General features: G+C 40.8%; 1 protein-coding gene across 1 annotated transcript in view; it reads right to left on the reverse strand.

Annotated features, from left to right (window-relative positions):
• The window catches only part of TNNI3K (TNNI3 interacting kinase), a 285,034-nt gene that overhangs the window by 91,037 nt on the left and 170,392 nt on the right, over positions 1-23,605 (reverse strand). Inside the window, exons 23-24 of the mRNA XM_031968361.1 lie at positions 3,289-3,341; positions 2,911-2,963 (exon numbers count right to left, since the gene is read on the reverse strand). Of these exons, the coding sequence (XP_031824221.1) occupies positions 2,911-2,963; positions 3,289-3,341 (106 nt within the window). The remainder of the gene's footprint in view (positions 1-2,910; positions 2,964-3,288; positions 3,342-23,605) is intronic.

The raw sequence follows: 23,605 nt of genomic DNA on the forward strand, positions 1-23,605 counted from the left end.
CCGTTTGCCAGTAGCCTTTCCCCGGCCCCTCGTGTGGGACCAAGTTTATTCTCTCCAGATCTTCTTTGCACATAGTGGTTTTGATACCTCCCCATGAGCTCATGGAGGAGGATTGGCTCTTCCCACCAGGCTTATGCCGGCACACACTGCAGTTAATATATGATTGTTGTCTTGTCTTGTCAAAGGCAGGACCTGAATCTAGCTCTTTCTGACTTTAGGGTGGGCTCTCTATCCACTGTGCCGCGCTGCTTCTGAAGTCCTATAAAACATGAGTTCTTTAGGAGTGGAGAGAAGACAGGGAGAGAAGAAGAGACACAGAAGAAGAAAATAAACAACAGAAGAGGAGAGGACAAGAGGAAGGAAAGGAGGGAGAGAGGGAGGAGGGGAGGGGGAGAGGGGGGAGAGAGAGAGAGAGAGAGAGAGGAGAGAGAGAGAAGAGAGAAGAGAGAGGAGAGAGAGAGAGAGAGAGAGAGAGAGAGAGAGAGAGAGAGAGAGAGAGAGAGACAGAGAGAGACAGAGACAGAGAGAGAGAGAGACAGAGAGACAGAGAGACAGAGAGACAGAGAGACAGAGAGAGAGAGAGAAACCCTTCCAATGCAGACTGTGCATCCACACAGACTATCCCCTAAGCAGACTCAGACACATCTTCCTTTGACTTTGCAGAGGCGAAGCACAGGCTGGGGAGGCAGCTTCTCCGAGGCAGAAGGACACTACTAGGCCATCTCTTGGGAGAGTCTGCAGGCTATCAGGTCGGACAGCTGAGCTAGGACAAGAATATTTCCCGAGGGCACAATTCTATTGGAGCTTCCCTTTGGCATTTAATGATGTGATTATGATTCTAATTAGGTGCAGTTGGGAGGAGTCTCCAGAAGAGTGCCCTAGGGATCTATTTGCACCTGGTCCCCAGGGGTCCTGCATCTTCATCCAGGCAGGCTGGAATAAAGGCAGAGGCCTGGCTCCTACACGGAGGACCAGGAATGGCATTTCACAGGGGTCTGGGTCCTAGCATTGGCTTTGGCTGCTCGGGAAGCCCGGTTGGGTAGAAGCCTCGGAGCCTAAGTGACTGCGAGCTCAGTGTGAGTCAGTCATTTCCTCGGTGGCTGCAGAATCCATGGCGGCTGGGCTGCCTCCGGGGAGTCAAGGATCCAGAAGAGGCCCCCAGCAGCAGCCTCTGTCCATGGTCCTGAGCATCAGGTGAAGGAGTAGCACTCAAAGCTCAAATCTTGACTCAGACGCCAGCTAACTCTACAAGTCTGACCACATAAGTCTCTCCCACTCCAGGTCTCAGTTTCCTCATATGTAAAAGGCAAGAATCTGGTCTCTTCCCATTGTGATGGGGAGAGGGAAAGTCTGTAGTAGGCCCAGGGAGGCTAGATACATTCAGAGGAGATGGAGAGGAGGCAGAAGGAGGCACTGGTAGCTGCCCTCGTGGGTGAGGGAGATGAGAAGTCCTCTAGAAGGAGGCATTTGACCTGAGTCTTGAAGGAGGCCATGACCTCTAAGGGTGATGACGAAGAGGGGAGAGAAGTCCAGGTGTCAGAGGCAGCCTGTGCAAAAGCACAGCCTGGAGCTTTGTGAGCCCATATCCTGTGCCCGGTACTGTTCTGAACACAGGAGACTTGATCCCACAAGGAGCTTCCTTTCCGCTGGGGATAACCCTCTCATTGAGAGTTGGACCCCCCTCCCTGAAGCCAGCAGCCCCACCTTATTTAAGCCCTCACCACCTTCCGCCTCCAGGCACACACCTCTGGGTGCCAAACAACCAGCGATTTGTCAAGAAGCGAATGAATGATGCTTTCGTGGACCTCAGCAGTGTAGAAATGTGGACGCAGGGAACATTTAGATTTTAATTCCTTGTTACAAGTTGAGAAAACTAACAAGGGAAGTAGACTGTCTATTCCAGATGTCTACATTCCTTCAAGAGACCCATTTCCAGGTTATGCACAATATCCCTTGAATCACATTTTAAAAAGGTTTTTTTCTAAGCAAAAGTGAAAGTGGCAAAGTGGATAGAGCACTGAGCTGGGATTCAAAAAGAATCCATTGGATGCAAACTCCTTGGGGCTGGGGACTGTTTTACTTTGGGGTTTATAGCCCCAGACTGTAGCACAGTGCCTGGCACATAGTAGGCACTTGAATGCTTGATGATTGCTGGGTAGACTGAAAATTCTATTTTAGATGCTAACCAGCTATGATCAGAGTCAAGGCATATAACCTTTCCACGCCTGTTTACTCATCTGTAAGATGGCTTTAATACAAGTATTTGCCTCCAGGGAGATTATCAGGCTTAAATAAGATAATTTACCTAAACTACTTGGTCTTTGTGAGCTACTGTATGTTTGCCTTTAGTTCTGGAAGAGGATCCTGACTTCAGGGAGATTGATTTGCAAAGTGAATTGGATTTGCTTAAGGGAGGACGGTGCAAAGTCCTCTGCCTCACTTTCCCTTCCAGAGCCCTCCTGTGCCCAGAGGCCAGATAGAGATTAGGAGAGAAACCTTGAAACCTTTAGAGTGAAGATCTTGAATTAAGCTCTCTACAGACCCCAAAAGGGTATCTAGCTCGAGCTCTGCCTTACAGAGTTCTCCCCCGAGAGACCAAGGGATTTCAAGGTCTCATCCAGAGGTAGAAAGTTTTTGAGCCAAGATTTGACCATTGCCCCCGACTCCAGATTCGGCACCTTTCCCATATATTGAGCTCCTTCCACTCCTACCCACTCCAACCCACCCCAATAGATAGTTGGAAACTAAGAAAAACAAAAAACAAAACATTCTAGGGCTCCTGGGAAAATGACATCTTTTTTTTGTTTAAATGGTGCTCTCATCTCATCTCATCTTTTCCTTCTAGGCTGGGTTTACACATTTTAATTGGGTACTAATTACAGGGACTAGAAACAGCAGCAGACTACAAACCCCAGGTTGTTTTGTCATGTTGTCCTCATCCAGAGACTGCAGGAATCTTGATTCTGAGTGGAGGGAAAAGGAAGCAAATTCATGTCAAAGCAATGCCTCACCACCCACACCAGGGATTGTTTTTAACAATCCCAAACCACGGGGAGCCCTGCAGTCACATTTACATTTTCACTCCTCCTTCTCCTCCGACTGATAATATCAAAGAAGGAAAAGCTATCCGATCAAAATCCAGTTTCTGTATCATTTGGGGGACTTGAGACAAAGACAGCTGTCACAGTGACAGCTATTTTTTCTTTTGTCAAATGGCATCAGAAAGTAATGAGGGAGCCAGAAGGAGCCTGATGTTTGGGGGCGGGGGGCTGGGTAGGAAAGCCTTACCTCCAAAGTCGGCTACGACAGCATGGCCATCTTCATAGAGGAGAATGTTGTGGCTGGAAGAAAGGACAGCCTTTTAATCAATTCATTTTTCTACCCTTGCCCTCGCTGGGTTACGGTGAAGAAAGCAGGGCGTAAGCCTTCCAGCTCCATACATTGATGCTGTGATTGTTGGCTGTTCAGTTGCTTTGGCTCTGTTCTAAAGACCAAACAGCAGCGATGGGTGGAATTGATAAAAAGGAATTAAGATATGATGTCGGCAGACTAAAAACTCTTTCCCATAACCAGTTGTCCCAAAGTGAAATGGGCTACCACAGGAAAAGAATGGTTTTCAAAACAAAGGTCTCCAAAAGAGACTGGATGAATATTTATTGATTACATACTAGAGAGGATTCTTGTGTAGATATGGAATGGACTTATTGGATGGGGAATCCCTTCCAACCTTGAGGTTCTGGGAGTAATTATTAGTATCATTAGTTTAGTGGCACCTTCAAGGAGGCATCTGAGTGCTACAATGGATTAAGCACCAGGGAGTGAGTTGAAGTTCAGCCTCTGCATTCACTTACTAGCAAGCTATGTGACCCTGGAGTCCATATGCCTCAGTTTCCTCATCTATAAGAAAGGGAAAGTGACAGCTCCTACCTCCCAAGTTACTGTGAGGATAAAATTAGATATCTGTAAAGGGCTTGGGCCAATGCCTGGCACATCACAGGGGCTACATAAATGTGTATCTTTCCCCCTCCATTCATTTATGCCTTCGTTTCACAAACATTAAGGGACAACAATAGGACCAATAGTAAGAGAGCAGAAGAAGAATGGGGGCTCTGATTCCATGACATGTATGGGATTGAAAGAGGAAATGAAAAATCATTCTTAGTAGTACAGTAGGCTAGACCGGGGAAAATGACCAATGATTAGTCCTTCACCAGCATTTATTATGTGCCCATTAGGCACCAGTCAGGTACTGGGATAAGTGCTGGGAAACAATAACCTGAATGAAAGAGTGTCTGCCTCATAAAGAAGGGAAAGGGACCTGTATGTGCACGAATGTTTGTGGCAGCCCTCTTTGTAGTGGCTAGAAACTGGAAACTGAGTGGATGCCCATCAATTGGAGAATGGCTGAATAAATTGTGGTATATGAATATTATGGAATATTATTGTTCTGTAAGAAATGACTAGCAGGATGATTTCAGAAAGGCCTGGAGAGACTGACACAAACTGATGCTGAGTGAAATGAGCAGGACCAGGAGATCATTATATACTTCAACAACAAGACTATATGATGACCAGTTCTGATGGACCTGGCCATCCTCAGCAACGAGATCAACCAAATCATTTCCAGTGGAGCAGTAATGAACTGAACCAGCTACGCCCAGAGAAAGAACTCTGGGTGATGACTAAAAACCATTACATTGAATTCCCAATCCCTCTATTTTTGCCCACCTGCATTTTGGATTTCCTTCACAAGCTAATTGTACAATATTTCAGTCTGATTCTTTTTGTACAGCAAAATAACAGTTTGGTCATGTATACTTATTGTGTATCTAATTTATATTTTAATATATTTAACATACTGGTCATCCTGCCATCTGGGGGAGGGGGTGGGGGGAAGAGGTGAAAAATTGGAACAAGAGGTTTGGCAATTGTTAATGCTGTAAAGTTACCCATACATATAACCTGTAAATAAAAGGCTATTATTAAATAAAAAAAAAAGAAATAGTGTCTGCCTTTGAGGAGCTTCTATTCTACTGGGGAAAGGATACACTCACACATAAGTAGAGGCACAATGTTTTCAAAATAAATACGAGGAATTTTTTGAGGGTGATGAGGCACTAGCACTTAAGAGGATGAGGAAAGGGTTATTCCCATGTTCAATCAAACACAAGTGTATATTGAAGCATCTACTTTGTGCCAGATCTCGAGTTAGACTCTGTACATACAAAGGCAAATAAGTAAATTATTCCTGACCCCAAAAACTTATATTTTAATAGAATAACTAGTAAACCACCTCTTCCTGATTCAAGCAGTCAAAGAGAAATCGACATGACATCTACCATGAAGTTCTGGTCTTAGATCTGTGTTCAGATTTGCCACTGCCACCATCTTGCTGCACGAGCATTCCTAAATGAGTCACTTAACCTTTCTGAAATGAGCTTTCCACTTGTAAACTGGGAGAAATAGTGATTCTCGAGCTGCCCTCGCAAGAATTGCTGTGAGACTCAAATGAGATACTGAATGTAAAGCAATTTACAAATCTATAAACCAAAGCTACATCAGTGTGAGCTCTTCCCAGAAATCTCTAAGGATACCCTACAATCAAGTAATTGCAAGCAGAAGTTACTCCCTTGGAAAAATGCCTGGGACACAGTCAATGCTTAATAAATGCTTGATGAATGAGTGGTAGTTATTGACAGGAATATTGTTAACATCAAATGTAATTTTCCCTTCTGTTGAAAGGTCACCCTGACAGGAAGAGTCCTTCCCTCTCGACTGTCCTCATCGTGTCAGAATTCCAGTGACATCCTTGCATCTCTACTTCTGAGGCATTTGCTCTCAATCACGTTGAGCTGATCCCCACCTGGGATCTTACCTTGGAAACAAATCTAGCTTAGACTGGATCACAGTTAGGGAAAGTCCTTGCCTCTCTCATAAAAGGCTAAACAACAGAATAATACGGGTTTTCCAGCTCAGAAGGTACTGACCCCTCAAGACCAGGTCTCACTCTCCATATCCCCCCCACCCCACACACCTTTTCTATGAAGATGATACCCAGATGACAGTGAGAATCAGAAGTGGGGCCTGAAGCCGGTCTCCTGGCTTCAGAGCAAGTATCAATCCCCAGAGAGGATAGAATCTCCACAAGCCTCAGAGAGGATAGAATCTCCATATTCAGAGAACTGTTTTAGAAAATTCTCTCCCCACTGAGCTGAAAGGGACTTCATTGATCTTATAATCTGGTCCTTCCAAAAGTGTGAAACTTTTCTATACCTTCCTCTAAAATAGAAGCTACCCAATTACTAATGACAGTCTTAGATATATGCTTTATATTTCCATGTTTAAGTTTGTTCTTATTAAGTTCCTTATAATTAGTCTTTAATATTTACCTTGTATTTCTCTTGGATCTTACATGTTAAAATTTATATTAAATTCAGGTCTTTTTATAAGAAAATTGTGAAACTTTGGCAATTCACTGAATGTTGTTGTTGTTGTTGTTGTTGCGTGTGTGTTTAGGATTATGCTTAAATTTGCTGGGTATGATGTTTTTGGCTACAATCCCAGTTCTTTTGCTCTTCAATATATACTGTTCCAAGACCTGTGGTCTTGGAATACCCAGAGCTAGGTCTCCTGTGATTCTAACTGTGGCTCTGCCATGTTTGAATTTTTTTTCCTTGTTATTTATAATATTTTCTCCCCAAGCTGGGCATTTTAGATTTGGCTATGATGTTCCTATAAGTTTCCTTGTAGGATTTCTTTCAGGTGGTGATCAGTGAATTTTTTTTCCTATTTCTACTTTCCATTCTTGTTCTAACACTTTGGGACAATTTCTTTAATTATTTCTTGTATAATTGTAGGAAGATTATTTTTTTTTTTTGATCATGGCTTTCAGGTAGTCCAATTATTTTTGTTTTTTTCTTTTTGATCTCTTCTCCAGATCAGTTTTTTTTAATGAGCTGTTTCATAGCATCTTCTATTTTGTCATTTCGTTTTAGTTTCTTATTTCTCATTCTTTGATAATATCCTTGGCTTCCCCTTGCCCAATTCTAGTTTTCAAGGAGTCATTTTTTTCCTTAAGATTCTGGATCTTCTTTTCCAGTTGATTGGTTTTCTTTTCACAATCTTCTTGATTTTTTTGGATTTTAATTTCTATTATTTTTTTAAATTCTACTATGATTTTAGTCAGAGGAACTAAACCCCAGTACATCCCGATGCCTCCTGTCACAATAACAATCTATAGATAGATGGTGAGAGGAGGTATCAGAGGTGGGGGGAAGGGTCAAAGGGCTACCATCCTTCATCCCCCCTTCCCTCTGCCACAGCTCAGGAGTCCCACCCCACCAGAAGCTTGTTCTAATCCCCCAACAACTTGTATCTTCTTTCCCTTCCCCCATCCCCTGAAATGCTTTTCTCCATATTGTGTATTTAATTGTCTGTGGACAATGTGGGTTTTTGTTATAAGCCACTTCAGGCCAATGACGGCCTTTTTCTTTCCATCCTTGGCGCTTAGCACAGTCCCATAGTTGGGACTAAATAAATGTTTGTATAATTGAATTAAAGTGAACAGAATTGAGCTGATGAACATAAGTAGGAATGAAAGGGCCCTAGCTCTTTCAGATGTCAAACTATATTATGAAGCAGTAAACACTGAAACAATTTAGTATGGGTTAAAAAGCTGAAAATTACATCAGTGGAACAGGCTACAGAAGAAACAGAAACAATCTAATTTAGTGTTTGAAATATCTAAGAAAGTAAATGACTTAAGGGGAGAATTCCCTAATTGCTAAGATTTATTGGGAAGAGCCTCAAGGAGTGTAAATGAGTTAGGTGATCCAATGGTGAGAACACTGGGCCTGGAGTCTGAAAGACCTGAATTTCCCTCCCATCTCAGACCCACATTATCACTGACCAATTGACTGAATAGCTTCACCGTTCTCAGGTGAGCTTCCTTGTCCAAAAGGCTAATGATAAAATCTGCCTCATATGGGCTGACATACACAGAGCTCTTCGAGAGCTTAAAGGGCCTTGTACACGGTGGTTGCGTTTGCTACCATTGTCTTGGACCACAGTGAGTTCTGACCCATTCATAGCCTGCATATCAAGGCATCTGCTGAAAGCCACAGGAACATGGAAGGACTTAGTTTGTGAAGGGGAGAGAATTCTTACCAGAGCAAGGTAGGAGAGACCTCCCAAGAGACTCCGGACAGTGTGGATGCTATTCTTTTCAGAGTTAGTGTGGCCCAGTGGAAGGACAGTTGGCCCTGACCTTAAGAAGACAAAGGTTTGTTTCCTTCCTAAGACAGACTGGGCCAGTCCCCACACCTCAGTGCTCTGGGAAATTTCAGGACATTTAAGTGGTAGAATAGTTATAAGTATATTGAGAGAGTGAGTCTCTTTACCAGGAATTTTTTCCACCAACAACACATTATAAAGCTTTTGCATGAAATCAGTGAAGCTTAGAAAATTCTGTCAACTAGAAGAAAATCTTTGTATCAAACAAACATCTTTGATTAAAAAAACACTGAAATTGCTTTGATCTTCCCTTTGTTTTTTTTGGCATCTCCCTTAGTGCAGGTAGAGCTGCCTCAGTACCCATCAGACATTACCTGGAATCCAGAGGGCCCAATAGCATGGGAGGGACCCTGGCTTCTTGCATGTCATCTTTCTCACCTAGAACCTCTCTAGGGTATTTGACAATTCACACAGCATGGATGAGACGGAAGTCACTTAACGTTTTTTATTCCTAGGATGAGATGAAATCATCTCAGGTCTTGCTACTGCTCCCTAAGGCCATGCTGACCTTATGATCTACCTTTCATGCATGTCCTATGGTCCCCCAGAGCTGTCATCTGACTTAGGGGTGTAGCCTCCCTAAGGAAAACCTTAGAACACTCAGGTCTTTCCATTTGCACAAGTTCTCTAACTAAACTTTCTTTTATGTGTCTCCCACAATTAGAATGAAAGTAGGGGCTGTCTCACTTTCATTCACACTTGGCATTAACACTTGGCACACAGTAAGTGATTAATAAATATATTTTTTTAATCCATCCATCCATTCATTTTCTTCCCATTAAATTAGCTTTATTAAAATGGGGGAAAGAGGGTATATTAGGAAATTATAGAGATTTTAAAGACAAAAGCTACTCATAAAACTTAGATCATAGTGGGCAGAAGAGAGACCTGGAAGGTACCTTAGAGGTCATTGAGTCTCTCTATTCGTCCCCTCATTTGACAAATAAGCAAACAGGCTAGATCAGGGAAATGGTTGGGAAAATATTCATATTTGGAAAAGTGGGAATGTCTTATATTTAGTGACTTTACAGTTCTTAGAAGAGGAATAGCCAGGAAGTTGATCAATGAAAGCTACAATAGAAAAAGAAGAGGTTGATTCCTCTTTTGGATGGAAAGGTGATTAAGGAATATCTCTTTATTCTCAGGATTGTCAACCACTATTTGTTTTCCTTTAAAAAAAACATTTATCTATTTGTTTCTTTTTTATACAAGCATTTATTATCTCACCCCATCCCCACAATCCTCCCTTCCAATTTAACTCTAAGCAATGAAACAAGCCTGAACAAAAATGAAACAAATATGTGCAGTCCAGCAAAACAAAGGTACCTATTTTCCCAGAGCCTCTCCAATCTTTGTTATTTTCCTGTTTGTCAAAATCATGGCTATGAGAGAGAACCTCAGAGTTGCTTTTATTTGCAATGTTATATTAATTTATTGTATCAAGTATTATTAGAACAAAGAAAAATGGAAGTAGAAGGATTCTTTTCCTGTTCTCCTTTTCTTGCCACTTTCCCCACCTTCACAGAATCTTCTCTTTTCTCTTTTTTTCCCTTAGTCCCAAACAAAGATATGGGCTTTCTCCTGTTCAAGTTCAACCCTATCACATATGCATTTGATCCCACTGTCCCACCATCTTCTCCAAATGGTCAGTTTTTCTTTATCCTTCTCTGCTGCCTTCAAACATGTCCAAAAGTAAACACAAAAAACTTCCTGAGACCATATTCTTTAAAAAATTTTAAAAAATGATTTAAAATTTTGAGTTCCAAATTCTATCCCTCCTTTCTTTTCATAAGATAGTAAACAACCAGCTATAAGTTATACATATTCAATTATGCAAAACATTTCCATGTTAGTCATTTTTGCACAAGAAGACTCAAATAAAAGAAAAAAGAAATAAAGAAAGCAAAAAATAGAATGCTTCACTTAGTGTTCAAGAAATATCATTTTTTTTTCTCTGGAGGAGATAGTATGTTTCATTATGAATCCTTTGGGATTGTCTTGGATCATTGTATTTCTGAGAATAAGTAAATCATTTACAATTACTCAACATTCCTATTGCTCTGTACAAAGTTCTCCTGATTCTGTTCTCTTCATTATGCATCAATTCATGAAAGTCTTTTCAAGTTTTTCTGAAATTTATCTGCTTGTCATTTCTTATACCACAATAATTTTCCATTACAATTATATACCCAACCTTATTGAGTCATTCCCCAACTGGTGGGCATCTCTTTGACATCCAATTCTTAGCCACCCCCCAAAAAGAGCTTCCATAAATATATATATATATATATATATATATATATATATACACATATATATATATATTTATGTATATTTTTACAAATACCTCCTTTTCTCTTTTTATGGATGTCTTTGGGATATAGACCTAATAATGGTATTACAAAGAGTAGGCATAGTTTTATAGCCCAGTTGCTCTCCAGAGTTCCAAATTGCTCTCCAGAATGGCTGAATCAGTTCACAACTTCACCAACAGTATATTAGTATCCCAGTTTCCCCACATCTGCTTCAATATCTGTCATTTTCCTTAGCCAATCTGGTGGGTGAAAGGTGGTTTTCTAGAGTTATTTTAATTTTCATTTCTCTGATCAAGAATAATTTGAGCATTTTTTCATATGACTTTGGAGAGCTTTGATTCCTTATCTGAAAACTATATGTTTTGGCCATTTAGCTATTGGAATGACTTCTATTTTATAAATTTGACTCAGTTTGAGAAATGAGGTCTTTAGCAGAGACTCCTGGCAAAATTTTTCCCCAGTATTTGTTATAATTTTGGTTGCGTTGGTGTGTGTGTGTGTGTGTGTGTGTGTGTGTGTGTGTGTGTATGTGTGCGCTGTAATGTCCAGGCTAGCTTTCTGGAGGTTCTCTACATGGTCCTTGGTTTCAGCAGGATAATCACCATGAGGATAATCAAGAATAGAGTCTAAAGTCTTTATTGTGTCCTTCACAGTCTGTTCACTCTGACACGCTGACTCTGTCCCCAATTTTCTCAGCCCTTAAATACCCTACTACAATTACATCCTTACAGCATGCTGAGTATATGGGAACTAGAGAACCATTATCTCATCAACTCCACTGAGTCAACACCTTGTTGTAAGTATCCTTGTTTCAAGTACACTTCTCCAAAGTTCTGTCCTTCTACAGTGTGTAAAACCCTTTTAATTTCATATAATCAAAATGATCTAGTCTATAATCTTTATCTTCTTTGGTTCTAAATTCCTCCTTTATCTATAAATGTGACAAACAATCCCATACTCTCTTAGTTTGCTTATGGTGTCACCCTTTATGTGTAAATCATATACCCACTTTGATGTTATCTTGGCATATGGTGTGAGATATTCATCTATACTTAGTTCCTGCCACACTGTTTTTCCAGTTTTCCCAGCAGTTTTTGTCAAATAATGAATTTTTGTTCTAAGCACTTAATTCTTTGGGCTCATCCTATATTAGATTATTGTGGCTCAGACCTGATTCTTCCCTCAAGATATTGCCCTAAATCTTTCCTACATTTTCAGGAAAGCTTCTAGGGAAAAAAGTCTCCACTTGAGCACACTTGGTGTTTTTTCTACAGCGCCTTTAACTCTTTGCAATTTGGCTTCTGATACCATTACTCAAGTGAAATCTAATATCCAAGGTCACCAATGAGCCTGTCTGTCCTGCTGTTTCTCAATTTCCTTTGTTCATCTATCAAAGGTGTCAAACGTGCACTATTGAGCTGCATGTGGCTGAAATCCTCCCAAATGTGTCCAATCTACATTAAAATAGAAATAGAAATATGTGGCTAGCTAGATAAACAAAGTACAATAAAACATAAAAATATTAATAATAATAATGATTCCAAGTGAGTATGTACCACAGGGACCCTTAGAATGGCTTGGTGGCATCCATTTAAATTTGAGTCTAGTACCTATTTTCCCAGTTGGAAAGCTGGTTATCACATGTCTCAGATATATTTTATTTGGGCTTCCCAACTATTCCATTCTGCCTTCTTAGAATGGTAACCTCTGTCATATTCAGGCAACTGAAATCCCCCAAGCTCTAGAAACACTTCACAATATTCCCTGCTTCAGTCTTGTTCTCTTACTCCATTTAACTCACTCTCCCTCTATCTCTGTCTCCAAAGTGGAATTCCCAATAATCTTGACTCCCTGGTCCTGCTGCCATAGTCAGTCACTTTTCCTTCACTCTTCCTGCCTTCGTTGACCAATGGTCTTGACTTCAATCCTTCAGGAAAATCTGGAATACTTTATTAAATATGTTTTCCATACCCAAACACTTATAGAGCTGTTGTGTGAATGAGATATTAGAATTCTTCTGCTTGAGCCTAAGAAAGCAAAACTAGGAGGAATAGGTAGAAGCTATGGATGACAAAATTGAGTTGTAGTGTGTGGAAAGACTTCCTGACTATTAGAACAAATCCAAAGTGGAATGGATTGGCTTAAGAGGTCGTGGGTTGCTCCTCATTGGGGGTGCTCAAGTAGATTCAGGACGCGCCATTTCTTGGACATGTTGTAGGGGAGATTATCTTTGAGAGTTTGCGGTCGGTTATACTAGATGGTCGTTGGAGTCCTGTCCAACACAGAATTTTCATGATGAAATGAATCAATGAGAAATGAATATAATGATTGATAAGCAACAGGGAAGACCAAGTTGAATATAGTCAGAATTGATAATGAGTCAGGAGGAGACATTTTAAAATCTTTTCCAATTAGTGCTCAAGACCTCAGGAGAACTGAAAGAGGATTCTGGATGTGATCCAAGATTGTGAGTTATCTTGACAGAGGAGGAAAAAGGTAGAGGAATGAGGGAACTTAGAAGGTAAAGAAAGCTCTGTCAAAATAAGGAATCAAGGAATCTAGTGAGGGGAGAAAGTCTAATGCAGTGAGAAAAAGGCTGCTGTTCCTTATGGCCTGGTACACAGAGGCAAGGAGCGAGACTGAGGAGCTTCTCAGGATTCAAATTGCTCAGAGTCTCCATGTGATTATTGATTTTTTTTCTGGTTCCTGCAGAGGGCCATTCAGGCACATAAACTATATAAAATAACCAATAAGCCTTCCTTGCTCATTTTCTCACCAGCACACTGGCTGAAAAGTCCTCAGGCTGTACCCATGACTCCATGTCTTTGGGAAGAGTGAATTTTTATTGAGTAAAAAAGTCTAGACAAGAAGGTTAGTGCTTTATAGGATCATAGATGAAGAGTTGGGAGGAGCTCAAAAAGATCATCAATTTTGCCCTACCCCATTGCACAGATGAAAAAACTGAGGTAGAGAGATGACATTATTTTCTCACAGTAATTCATGCAATAAATCCTGGAGATGGGATTGCAATTCAGGTCCTGTGACTGCCAAGCTGCTCTTTCCCCACTACTACATCATGTTCTCATGAGTTTCAGAAAAAATAAGGAGGCCAGGAAGGGTAGAAATCTGCAATGAACCAAGATTAGATATTTTTAGATTGAGAGGAATGTAAACTTTGGGATTATGGTGGTTTTGTTTTCATATACCTGCAGCCTCGCAAGTGTGTAGTAGGCACTTAATATGTGTCATTAAATTGTCCAAGTGAATCATCCTCAAATAGTCCTAATGGAGGCTAGAGTGGAGAAAATGGCAGGAGAGTGGTGCAATGTGGAAAGGGAGAGCCCATGTTTCAGAGCCTCGGAGGCTGGGCTGAGGGTAGGTCCGGCCGGTGACTTTTATTCCCAATGACACTGCCCTGTTGGCTGCTTCTTGTTCATGACTCCCCCTCTAAGCTCAGTGAATGCATTTTTATTGGTGAAAAGTTAGACTGAATCTAAAAGAAGATAATCCATTGGGAGCTAAGGTTCAAAACCTCCACTTGCAATGTTCAAAACTGGGTGAGCTTGGCTAATCAACAGTTTTTCCTGATGAAAAGTGAGGCTTTGGTGGACTGCAGGCGCCCAGAAGCCAAGCAGTGCCACGGGACAATCACAAGGGTGAACTCCACCGTGGCTGGGTAGGAGAGGGATGGGCAGAGGACAGAGATCCTCACTCCCTCCTGCCCTGGTCAGGACACATCTGGAGAACTTTGTTCAGGGTCAGGTATCATCACTTTCTGGAAAGACATCGACAGCCTGCAGAGCGTCCCTTGGAAGTAGCTAACGTGGCGAAGGGCACCAGATGCGCCGCCCGATGGGCAGCCGAGGGACTGGGCTTGGAGAAGACCTGACTGGGTGGGATGGTGTGATGAACTCATTTAGAGTACGGTGGCTTCCAGGGTTGGGTTCGTTCCTCAGAGAGACCCAGGAAAAAAGGGTTTCAGAAGCTGGGAAGGGGCAGAATGAGGCTGGATTTCAGGAAAGCATCCTATCAGGAGGACTAGCCCTGAGAATGAGTGAATGATCTGCCCTCCCCCCTCCCAGGGGCTCTCCCCCAGTGAGATTCAAGCAAAGTCTGGTCAGCTCCACGGAGAGAAGGTTCTTCTTCTGATGCTGGTGGGACCAGAGAATCTTTCAAGCCTCATCTAACTCTGGGTCCTGTGAATCTGGCTCATCCTGGGGGTTCTCAGAGAGGAGTTAGAGAAAGTGTCACAAGATGTGGTATCAGGAGACATGCAATGAGATGAGGGATAAAGGTAATGAGAGAAATGATCTATGCAGAGCTTAAGGAGGGGTCTGGAAAACAAAGGAATTGCCCTGGACATCTTCAGATGACCAGGAACTGCTGCCATAACTGGGATCATTAGGGGATGACTGACTCCAAGTCAGCACAGCTCCTCCCTCTTCTCACCTTTTTGCTGTTTCTTGCTGCCTCTTTCTGCTTCTGTCACCCTTTACCTCAGGCTATCAACTTTTTTTATTTTTAATACTGATGTTGGAACTATGCTGTTTGAATCATTTTTTGACAGTTTTCTAACCATAAAGAACATTACTTGGAATGGCGTGTTTAGGTAATGAAAAGGGGTCTGGGCATATTTAAAATCTCTGTTTCCTTGAAGCACTTATTCTCCACAGAGTATCCCCCCCTAACATTTCCCCAAGTTCTTACCTTTAAGCAAGAGCATTCAATATGGAAAAACTGTACCAGGAGGGCCATAAGGAGGGGATTTGTGATTTCACTGGTACAGGGAATTCCCAGACTATGTAACTCCCTCTAACCATGTAGCCTGGTGCTTTCTTTGCAACTGATGATCTTAGAAGATTTGCTCAGATCATCAAGAGATTAAGCAACTTGCTGAGATCGTGTAGCCAGGAGAGTCAGAGGCAGGACCTGAGCCCAAATATGTGCCAGGAGCCAAGGAGCACTCACTGTGCCACATGTTCATGATGGGCTTGTAATTTCCATTGAAGACATATATATATATATATATATATATATATATATATATATATATACATATATATAGTGTTTTTACATATATGTATATGTAAACACACACAATTTATAAATTGTATAGAGGAATAGTTTCAAACTCAAATGTGAGAAGAGAATCAACAGCTTGGAAAAAGAAAACAACTGCTTAAAAAGTAGAAGAGTCAAATAAAAAAAGGAAATACAAAAGAAAAAAGAAAATACAAAAAAAAAACTGAGAAAGCAACTTTTGGGAAGTGAGAATTGGGAGCAGGGGCAGAACCAAGATGGCAGAGAGCAGCCAGGTCTCTGTCAGAGCTCTTCCTGGCTTCCTTTGGATCAGCACCGGAACAAGCCTCTGAATAGGTTTTGGAGGGACAGACCCGACAGATACTTGGGGTGACCAATTTCCAGCAGAAGTCATTTTGGAAAATCTTCAGTCTGATTCAGTTGATCAGGGGGAGGGGAGGTGACCCACTATGAGCTCAGCACAATGCAGGGATCCGGGACAGAGAAGCCTTCATGTGCTGGAGGAATCTGGGAGGCTCTTAGCCAAAACCCAGCAGTGTTAGCCACTCTGTCCTGGTTCAGAAGCTGGTGGATCAGACCAGAAGAGAGCCCCCAAACCCCAGCATAATGGGTGAGCCTTGGCAATGCCCACTCAGCACAGGAAGGAACTGGCAGTGGTGGCCCCAGGGAAGCATCCAGTCATTGTCCCACGTAGAACAAGCTCAGGACAATTTCCCCTTGGCCCTATGAGCAGACTGAAACCTCAAAGTGAGTAAAAAGGCAAAAAGAGCTCTGACCATAGAAAGCTTGTATGGAGACAGGGAAGAGCAGACTCAAACCCTGAAGACACCAAAGGCAAAATGTCTCCAGAGGAAGCCTCAAAGAGTGAGTCAGTCTCCAACTCTAAAGAATCTCTTGGAAGAATCACAAAGCTAAATGTATATAGATCTATATATACTCTCTCTCTCTCTCTCTCTCTCTCTCTCTCTCTCTCTCTCTCTCTCTCTCCCTCTCTCTCTCCCTGTCTGTTTCTCTCTCTCTGTCTCTGTCTCTCTGTGTGTGTGTCTCTCTCTCTCCCTCTCTGTTTCTCTGTCTTTGTCTGTCTCTCTCATACACACACACACACACACACACACACACACATGTCCCTGCCCCCCTGGCCCCTGTCTCTGCACTCACCAAGTACTAGTTCAATATGTTGTTCACAAGAAACATACTTAAATGAAAGAGAAGCACATAGAGTGAAGATAAGGGGTAGAACACAATCTGTAAGGCCTGAGATGAAGTTTGAAAAAGTGGGGTAATTAAAAAAGATAAGAAAGGAAACTACCACTTGCTAAAATGTACCATAGACAATGAAGTGATATCAAGATAAAGATAGATGCATCAAGTTCTCATCCATCCAAAATCTCATCATCCATATTCTTAAAGAAGTTAAATGAGTTACAGATTCATGACCAAAAAGAGATAAGAGCACATTGCAAAATATAAAATAATTTTTATTATATTAAATTAAAAAGCAATTGTACAAACAAACTAGTGCAAGCAAGATTAGAAGAAAATAAAAAATCTGGGAAATAATCTTAATAGGAAAAAATGAAAATTTAAAATGTTGAAGACGAAATGTTAAGAAAATTGGGACACTCATGTACCATTGGTGGAGTTGTAACTGATCCACCTATTCTGGTGAGTAATTTGGAATTGTGCTTAAAGAACAACCAAACTGTGTCTACCATTTAATCCAACAATAACATTACTAGGTCTGTATCCCAAAGTGATTATAAAAAGGGAAAAGAACTCAACTGTGCAAAAATATTCATAGCAGCCCTTTTCATGGTGGCAAAATACTGGAAATTGATTGGATGCTCATCAATTGGAGAATGACTAAATAAGCTGTGGTATATGAATATAATATAATACTATGGTATAATTAGAGAGGATGAACAGGTAGATTTCAGAAAAAAAAACTGGAAAGTTTTTTCCTTGTACAGACAGATGCAAAGTGAAATGATCAGAATCAGGAAAAAATTATACACAGCATCAGCTACATTGAATGATGACCAACTGTGAATGACTCGGCCCTTCTCAGCAACACACTGATCTAAGATAAGTACAAAGGACTTGTGAAGGAAAATGATAGACACATCCAGAAAAAGAATCGGTGGATTCCAAATGAAAATCAAAGCATACTTTTCCCACTTATTTTATTATTTTAGTTTTTTTTTTTTCCTTTTGATCCATTTCTTCTTTCCCAACTATGGCTAATATGGAAATATAGTTTAAATGATCACAGATATCCTCTCTGGGGAGGGGTGGGGAACAAGGTAGTCACCCTTCCTGCCAAGGACTGCGAAGGTAATGTTCTTGCTCCATTTGGCTCTACTAGGCAGAAGAAAGAGTAATACATGGGAGATGCAAAAAAAGTCAAAATTCCCTAACGAATTGTACAAAATTGTACAAAAGTGGAAAGGATGGATTTCTATATGATACGAACCCTTTCTCTTGCGGTTTTCAGGGAAAGATTAGACAATCCCCTATCTGGAATGATGTAGCAAGTATTACCATTCTAATATCTAGGCTAGTCTGTTCCCTAGACAATCACTGAGGTGCCCTCTCACTCTGAGATTCTATGACTTTGGGATTCACTTCAGTCTGGAGAAGAAATGTATATTCTGACCTTCAGTCTATTCTTATATAATACAATTACTGTTCAATTTAAAGAGATTAGTAAATAACTTTCAGTGAGTGGGGGGAACATTTTCTCAATTTTCTGAACCAAAAATGGATAAAAATGAAATAAGATGTTCTCTCCTAACCTAAGAATGAATTAAATTAATGAAACCATTATGTACACATCATAAGTCTTTTCATTCTAATTGCCTACATTTGAAATTTACCTAAAATGTGCCAGGGATTCATGATCTCAAACCATCCAAAATGAATAGTCCTTTTAATCAGACAAGCTTGACTACGAGAGAATTTTCCTGTTTGGACGCTTTCTAATGGCTAATTTGGAGCTCTCCATTTTCAAAGGCTAATCAGCATATCCAACAGAAATGGCTACCGTGATGGCTTTGGACATGTTCTCTTAGGCAAAGCAGAGGTGCTCATAAGTACTGGGCTTAGAGCTGGGAGGCTCTTTAAAGGCTACCGAATGCAAACATATCCGTTTATAGATGAGGAAACTGAGTCGCAGAGAAATGAGATCAGTGTCCCCTGGTCACATAGGGAATCAACAGCTGCGTGAAGTGTTGAACCCACTCCCTCTATCTTAGCTCTCTCTCTCTTTCCATTATATGTTTAGGGGATTTTGACCTTGAAAGGGAAAATTCAATCTTGAATTCTAATTTTGACTATCTTTTGTTTAAAATTTTGTTTTTCTCTTGATTATAAATGTAGGACATGCAGATATTGAGAAAGGGTCCTAAGCTTCAAGTTGCCAAAAGAGTCTGTGACACATGTGAAAAAGTGCTGGAACCCTGGTTTCCATCATCCTCTTGATGGTGAATTTGTGTCAAGTACTTTGGAAAAGTTGTTAAATTAATTATAATTGTAATAATAATAATTTAATAAATATTTATTAATAAATAAATATTTATTTATTTATTTCAGAATTTTTCTGAAATATTTATTTATTTCAGAAATATTTATTTATTTCAGAAACACGATGATATAATTGGGTAGAGAGCCTCTAGAGCAGAAAGACCTTTTTCAGTCTGACTTCTAACATACACTGGCTTGTGAGCTATGCAAGAGATTCTCTAAGACCATACATTATAGAGAACTTGCCAGTCTGTTATAGACAAGTGTCTTCACTTAGAAAGTCCCTATATCAATAAAGCATGGGTTTAGCTCTTTTCTTATCCCTAATAATATTTTACGTATTTATTGGATGAAGAGTTTATATCCTCAGAAGTATATGTTTACTAACTAAATTCACACTGGAAGAACTTTTAATTAAACAGTGCTTTCTGACACAGGCTAGAAGGTGTTAATTAAAACCATATAGGTATGGATATCCTTCCCAAGGATTCAGGAAATGGAAGGAATGAGGTTTCATCTTAAATCTCATCATATTGCAAATCCCAGATGTTTATAAACCCCCTTGTTTTGTGGAGTATCATTAATTTCCTTCTCCTCTGATACCCCCCCCCCCCAGAATACTAAAAATCCTGCCTTTTGCTTTACTGGACTGATCTGTCTCATCATTCCCAGGGAAAAAGAAGAGGTGACAGCTCTTCTCTGAGGCAGACCTCTGGCAGCTGACAGCAGCCCTTGAGACCCTCAGAACAGAGAATGCCAGTGCTCCAACTTTACCCACAGAAACTCCAGGCAGCTTTAACTAAGGTCAAGGGCACTGGTCCTTGCTTTCTTGCCCCTTTCGGAGGTTCAGTTTTTTCCAGCACACAAAGGGCCATATTCTGGAACATCTTTCAGTTTGTTACAAATCCAGAATGAGGTGCTGACTGATATTCCTTGAGTCAAATCCAATTCATTTCTCTTGGCCCTGGATCTTGATCCTTTCCCCAAGAAACTTCCTGGCAACAGTTTAGCTCCTTACTGGTGGTGTTCTAAATTTCTCTCTGTGTGGATCTTGTCTGTCTGTCTGTGTGTGTGTGTCCCTTGTTTCTCTGTCTCTATCTCTGGCTTCTCTATGTCTCTCCTCTATCTCCTTATTTCTCAACTCTTTCTCTGTCTCACAATACACATTTTTAATTTTTCTACACATCTCCTTTTCTTCACATCTCATTTCTGTCCTCCCTCATAAAATCTGTCTTTCTCTCTCTCTTTTTCTCTGACCATTTCTCTTTTTTTTTCCCCCAATATCTCTTTTTCTTCCACTTGCCATTAATCTCTCTCTCCCCTGTTTCACCTCTTTCCATCTTCTTTTCATTTTCTATCATATTTCTTTTTACTGACTATTTCTCTTCTTCTCTCCATTTTATCTCTTTTCCCCCATTTGTGTCTCTCTCCTCACATTTGATACATTTTCTCCCTCTCACTATTTGTGGATGCTCAATAATCAGTGATCATCACTGTTATTCCTGAGCCATGACTCCTGGAAAGCCATATGAAAGTCCAGGGCTTTCCAAAGGAGGATGCACTCCTCTTAGGAGAGAGCAATAAAACCAATGGCTGACTCTAACAGATGTTAATTTTATTATCGGTGCAAATTCAAGGGATCCTACATTCAGAGCCAGAAGGAACTTTGGAGATGTTGAACTTTTGCTGATTTTACCGACAAGAAAACTAAAACCCCCAAAGTAAAGTGCCTCATTAAACACATAGGATACTAAAGTAGCCAAGCCAAGACTGGACCGAGGCTCTCCAACCTCCCCATCCCTCCTTTCAGTGATTCTGTGGCTGAGCTACCTAAACCAGGTGGGTCCCTCTTGGAATCTGGTTCACAAATGCAAAAGCAATCTGGGTTCTGGGAAGTGCTGAAGAGTTTACCCAAGATGAGGTCTATTCCCCGACATGGGGAAGCTTTTCTCCTATATTCCTGGCCTTTGGATCCACAGCATGGGGATTAAGGCAGTCCCTTCCTAAATTTCTGTCAGGTCCGAGGCAAGAAGAACGGAAGAGACTCGGGGCCAAGTCAAGGTTTGCCCTTTGCTCAATATAGAGACACTTGGGCTTTTTTAGACTTTTTGTCTCCTCACCTGGTCCTCCTTATTACTCTATTATTTCCTTTGGTGAGTGGTCATCCCAGGGAACCAGAGTGTTGGTCTGCCTTCTCGTCACTGTAAACCAAGCTCTGTTTGTTCCCCACCCTGGATCAAAGGACCAGGGATTTCAAGAAGGTTTGGACATTAGATGTCACTTAGTTCATGACCTCTCCCTTCTCACAGGAAGAAAGCAATCACACACAAGTGAATTGAACCCAGAACATTCTTCACTCTAATGCTGTCTTTATCAGATCAGGATCTGAGGCACAATACGGGCAAAATCTGAATCCTGACACCGGTACTTTTACCCAAGATTCCTTCAAGTAGAATCAAGTTCAAAAAGGAATTGAGCTCCTTGGATGCACTTTTATATTTGTATCTTTAGCAACTTGCACATTTTTGGAGCATATACAACCATTTAATTAAGTCTCAAATGAGTGAAATGCCCCCAAAGGAGGAGGAATAGAGCACAATCTCCATTAAAGAATGGTGGGCATTGATATGTTGGTCAATAAGACTAATAATATGAGTATGTGTGTGTGTTTGTTTATACCTGTTTAACTTTTAATAGTTTTGAACTGCACTAAGACTTCATGAGTTGATTTGTCTACCCATCTATCCATCCATGTGTCTATCCATTCATTTGTCTATCTCTGTGTTGATTGTGTCTATGTATATTTATCTATCATCTACTATTTATCCCTCATCTTTTTCATATTCTATATCTATCTATATATTATCTGCCTTTCTATTTATTTCTCACCTCTATCATCTCTCTATGTCTCTCTATCTATCTACCTATGTCTATGTCTTTGTCTATCAATGTCTATCTGTCCATCTGTCTGTCTATCGATGGCTGTGTGTCTGTGTCTGTCTCTCATCTGTCTAGTTCTCTAAAATTGCTTTGTGATTCACCTCAGACCCACTATCCTATTATTTCAGTGGTATATAAATAAGCATGCAAGTATTTTTCAATTTATAGTGTGTTAGCTAGGTGAGAGAAAGGCTCTAGGACCTGCCCATAGTCACAGAGTCAGTATGTATCCTGAAGCGGGTCTTAAATTCAGGGCTTTCCAACTCTAAGGACAGCTCTCTATTACGCCCATGATGCTTCTCGCCTATAATAATCCTTTGTACACACTTGTGGGGAAGACGAGAGGAACTTACCGACAGCCGGCATCATGAACTTCTATACATGGAGAGTTTAATTTCAGTGAACTCAGCAACCATGGCAACAGAAAACTCCCATAAATGCAAAGGATTGTAGAACCTTGACTTTTCCCCAAAACAAACTCAAGACTGTCAGCAGAGGTATATTTGAAGGCTTATTGCTAAAGCGACTGGATTTGTCCCACAGCCGCTGGGACCATGGAGGCGAATTATGAGATTTGTCTTGTGGTTAAACCTGTTTATTGAGGGCCATGTGAGGAAGCACGTTCCTCCGCACTTACTATTCATTTAGGACCACGGAATGTAATGGGAATAGTAATGGTGAATGAATAAATCCAGTCTTCCTTTCGTGGTATTGATCATGAGTTCTACAAGTGAGCTCCTAAGAATCAACAAGCCTGGCATAATTTCCATTTTGACAGACAGTTGCAGACTTTTTTTTTATTTATTCAATTTTAAAAGGATGAAATCCCTTGAGAAATTCTAGGTGAGAGAACTGCTGAGCTAAAGCTGGGATTCCAATGGAGACATTATCTCAGAAGAACCCAAGTAATGCATTGATCATATAAGGATTGGCTTGTTTTAACTTGACATGAGAATGGACAGGTCGACCCAAGAATCAGGAAAGGAGATTTAAAGAAATATTTTAAAAAACCTATATCATTAGTGAATGTGCCCTATCCTAAACAGTAGGATTTTGTTTAGAATGTATTTATATCAGTGAATAGAGCTAGTTTTGGACACACCCTGCCTCCACCTTTATGGATCATTTTGTTGTGTTGACTTATCTATGGACCTTTCCTTTCCTTCCAGGAGAATTTCAGATGGCCCAGGGCAGGGCCATCTTTAGTTTTGGCCTTTGATGTACTCACATAGATATCATCGTAGCTCAGCCCCTATCACTTTTTTGACTAGACTATTTCTGTAGCTTCACAGTGGATCTTTCTGTCTCAAGTATCTCTCCACTCCACTTCATCTCCTTATGGCTACTAAATTGATAATCCTAAAGAACGTGTCGAACAATGTCACTTTCATGTTCAAGACTCTTCAGAGGTTCTCAATGCCTTTAGGATTAGATACTAATTCCTCCTTATGCCATTTAAATCCTTAAACAATCTGCTCATCTGTCTTAACTAGCTC

Source organism: Sarcophilus harrisii, chromosome 4, assembly GCF_902635505.1.
Source record: "Sarcophilus harrisii chromosome 4, mSarHar1.11, whole genome shotgun sequence".
Classification (NCBI taxonomy): Eukaryota; Metazoa; Chordata; class Mammalia; order Dasyuromorphia; family Dasyuridae; genus Sarcophilus; species Sarcophilus harrisii.